Source organism: Bremia lactucae, linkage group LG4 (genome assembly GCF_004359215.1).
Source record: "Bremia lactucae strain SF5 linkage group LG4, whole genome shotgun sequence".
Taxonomy (NCBI): domain Eukaryota; phylum Oomycota; class Peronosporomycetes; order Peronosporales; family Peronosporaceae; genus Bremia; species Bremia lactucae.
The window spans coordinates 3,611,166-3,615,605 of NC_090613.1; the positions used below are offsets into that span (position 1 = coordinate 3,611,166).

A 4,440-nucleotide genomic window follows, 5' to 3' on the forward strand; every position below is an offset into this window, starting at 1 on the left:
TGCGAAATTTAGCACCGTAAAGGTCACGCTTGCCCTGCTTATAATCCAGGAGCTCTGCTCAAGCCCTAACTTCGGCACGTAGCGGCTCAAAGGTATGTATGCGCCACCTCATACGACCCTAACACATATAAGTCGTGAAGCCTGAGCTCTGCGGCCAAGATTTGACACGTCCAGCCAGGCTTGACCTGCCAAATTAAAGTTTCGTCGCATCGTCATCGATGCGGCGAGCATTAATAGCGTCGCCTGATTCAACGAACCATTCAAATGATGTCGCCTTCGACTGCCTTAAACAATGAGATTTCGATATTTTTGTTTCCGGGTTGACGCGAACGCGTCTACCCGCTAGGAGCATGTAAATGCTGCTAACCCAACAGTTCCAAATGTTAAGCAGCCTGTACTCTCAAATCACTGCGTGTTGAGAACCTTTCTGGTGTGGCAAAGTTACTTTATCGTGGGCCTAGTCAAATTTCTGTAGCAATAGCCGTATGTCGCTCGTTTTATTGTCGAGCGAACAACATGGTGCTAGCGGCTGGCCGCCGAACCCATAAGTTCAATACATTTATATTGATTATGTATAGAGCATTCTTGCGCACCGTCCAATCGTGTCTAGTGCCGATTGGCGGGGTTAAAAAAATCAACCAATTAACAGAACTGTTGTCTTATTACCAGTTTGGTGAGAGTGAAATAATTAGTTAAAATTATCAAATGATATTAATTTTATACTTCTTTATTATTTTCTTTGTGTGGGATATAATATTTATGTGCCGAAACACCCCGTTACACTTTTAAGATTGAATTTTATTGTAAACATGCAACACGCACCCAATTAGTATTTTAAGCATTTCGATTGAAGGGACGTATGATTTGATCTCAGGGTCTCGATTCCGAATTTTGTATTCCAATTACTTTTGTCCCTCAGTAATTAAAAACGTTCTAATTAAGTTTCTTTTGAATTTTATCATGTATGCTCGTAAATCTTTGTGTATAATATACTGCGTATGCCAATCGAGTTGCGTAAAAGGTGTGATAAAAGTTACCGTTCGTGCGCAATTAGGTCCCAATTGGATTCTGTTTAAAAAAACTTCCATTTCTACTTAACTAATATCCTTCTCACAGCAAAAATGATTTTCGAAAAACTTGAAAATAAGGCAACTGATAGTTTTGCGCTTGCGTCAATACTTCAAGCTGCAAAGTTGCCGGTCCACTGACAAATACCGCCACCTTGGCCTCTTTTCCATCCTTTTCTCGAATTATTTTATGAATTTCACAGAATCGTTTTTTAAGATCTGGCCGCTCTTTCTCAATAATAAAATATCGATTCAATGTTGCTGTACAGGCAAGTGGAGTCCGAGTGAAAACATCCAAGTCTTTGACTTCCGTCTCACTTATTGCACCGTTTAAGCTCTCTTCTTTCTCTTTCCAAGCATTCCAGCGCTGCATTATAAACAACACCAGACTCGCACCAAGCATTGTTCCTAGCACACTAGCAAGTAGCAGCAAAATTCGTCGAAGAAACGATTTGGCGGTAAATTGTTTAAGAGATACCACCCAAAGCATGGATACAACACACCCTAGCACTGTTCCAAGGTACAATGGAAGCGTAAGCATGTAGTTATGACCCGAGAACGCATAGCGCTTCATTGGTGCTGGAAAGTATTGCTGTGAATTTACCGATAAATACTTGTCGGATTCGGTTAAAAAAGTGTCATTTTCACTTTCGAAATTGTGACTTTGAGTGACATGCAAATAAATCTTGCAATGCCATTGCGAGCACTGATTCACGGCTTTTAGTATGTCTGCATGAGCTTGAAGAAACGTTATGTCACGACAGGTCCAGATGATCCAGAGCGTCTGTGGAAGTTTTGATTTAAATGTGCGAGAAGTTTCACGGTTCCTTGTATGAACAAGAGCAATTAAATGATCTAAAAGACTTAGAAATGGCGTCATGCCAGTCCCTCCAGCTAAGAATACCATGTGTGGGAAAAGTTTAATTGGAGTGCCATAATATCCGTCGATTTCAATTGTTTCTAATTGGTGCATTTGGAGTAAATGTAACATTTGCGACGTAAAGTGTCCGTATACTTTTGCGTGTAAAAAGAACGAGTGGCGATTACGTAATGGACTGGAACATATGGTAAAAGGATGCCACTCTTTTCCAATGGCATTGATTTTTATGTATACGTATTGCCCAGGCAAAAAGTCCGATTTATTGGTAGGTGCACGTCGCAATTCTAAAGCAACATACTTGTTGCTAATGGCAGTGGCCGAGACCACACTGGCGTTTCCACGTCCGAAATTTGAAACAGCACAATACATTCCATACAAAATAATGGCCGGAATGAGCCAAAAACACGCAGCGTAGTAATGCAAGACCGTCAAGACCACAAAACCAGCATTAAACCAGTGCAATACGATGAAATACCGATAAAACCGACGGCGTGCCCAATTTATTGAAGAAATGGCTACAATTGAGAAAAAGAGCATTGCTACTGCACCACAAAAGTTGCGAATGGATCCATACCGTTGTTTCGGTGAACAGCTGGCACTTATGCATGGGAATAACATTTGTTCCACTTTCTCTTGCATGTACCACACCACGGTATACAAGCCACCATGGATTACCAGCATAAGAAACCCAAAGTGGCCACATAAAGTGTGGTACCGGGCCGCCTTTTCTCCCGATAATCCAAACACTTTGTGTAAGAATGATTGTTTTGCAACTAACAGGACCGACAATAGTATTGCATATAACCCATTCATGCCTAAAGCACGTGCTGTCCGGACTACAATGCCCAATTTCGCTAATTTCCCATTTTCATTGTCAATCAGCAATTTGCCTACCACTAAATTAAGTTGCAGTAACAAAAAACCGCCGACGAACACGACGTCGATTGCGTCAAACCCGAAGCGTTTGCCAATATTCAAATGTGATCTGATCCACTCCACGACCTTCAATTCGTGCTCCCACCTAGTAATAGTACCAGCTATATCTTGTTGCCAATAAAACACCAGCCCAGCCAAGAAAAAAGGAAACACAAGTGCAACGGAAACCACAAAAGGTTCGACCTCGAGAGTGTCCCCTAGTCGCGTTTTCAATACCGGTACCACTTGGCGCTCATAAATTGGCCACCGAATCCAGCACAGGCTAAAAAGTATCCATATACCACAATACGTAAGAAAAACTTTTGCAATGTTGCGGCGCCCCCACAATAAAAGCTGCATCACCGCCTCCTGCAAACGTTTTGTGGTTTGAATGTGTTTGCAACATGGGCGGGGAGGAGTAAGGATAACAAGTTCGGGATCATTGAGGTTGTGGTCGAGCAGGAGGCTTACATCTGGGTCCGTTTCCGGCGAACATTCAGGCGGCGACAATGAAGCTTTGCGACGTTCCATTTTATTAATTCGTTGTCGAATCGATAAATGATTTTCTTACATTTAGCCAAAAATAGTTGCAAATCACGATAAAGTTTATATCGGTACTCAAAAGACGATTTAATATGCAATGGAGGTGTCGAAAAGCTCGTGTCTATTTCGCGCAATAGCGACAAGTGCTTAACTCAGTAATTCCGTTCGTGTGCTGCACACTGCACGTTATAGCTAGCTAGGACTATTAAAAAATGGTCCGCAAGAGTTAAACCTTATTTTAGGCTATTCAAGCTGTCAAGACAGCAATTTCTTCAAATACTGCGTAATTTACATGACACATATCGCGTCATCTATATTTCTATATTTAACAATACTTTCTGATACGTGAGCGAATTAGAAACGTCTAGACTGAGCAATTTTGATAAAAAAACACAACTTAATGGCTTCTTGTATCGAAGAGGCTTCAATCGCTTATTAACTTTGAGCAACAGAAAGACTTTTATGAAGATTGCTGAATGCTTTTACCTGCGAGGTCATTATTTCTACAAAAAGATCCATACATTAAATTGGAATCATTCATATATAGCGAAGAAAATTATAGCGGTAGTGCCTGTGCTCGACAATATTAAGGCTTACCATTTATGAGCACTGTGTGTCCCTGCCTATTTGTAGCTGGCTAATATTTGTTTTGGCAGGAAAATGCCATCAACGTAACGGGGAAGTACGACTTGTACTGCTTCCGTACAAGTCCACTTCGCACTGCTTCAATTGCGAGTGGTGCCTTACGTCACTTCACGTACACTAGTACGTGCAGAGGAAGACTACTCTTTAAGACAACTACACTAAAGAGGGTTAAATGAAAACTGTATTAATATAATTGAGTTTCTATTCTTTCTATCTGTTAATGCTAACCTAATTATAACCTAATACTAAACATGCAATTGAAACCTTATCTGTCTCTCTCTTTGTTTACGTTTACGGCTGATTAGTCTGCGGGATAAATAGATATAACGGCTTATATCTATTTATGAATAAGATTTCCGAGCCTTAATATATAAAGTAATACTCTCCAAA

At 40.8% G+C, this 4,440-nt stretch overlaps 1 protein-coding gene across 1 annotated transcript; it reads right to left on the reverse strand.

Moving 5' to 3' along the window:
* Window positions 1–1,110: 1,110 nt before the first annotated feature.
* CCR75_002311 (uncharacterized protein) lies at window positions 1,111–3,393 on the reverse strand (the record flags this gene model as incomplete). The annotated part of the gene is made up of 1 exon (XM_067960408.1): window positions 1,111–3,393. One exon carries the CDS (start codon window positions 3,391–3,393, stop codon window positions 1,111–1,113), a length of 2,283 nt encoding a protein of 760 aa, XP_067816627.1.
* Window positions 3,394–4,440: the final 1,047 nt, after the last annotated feature.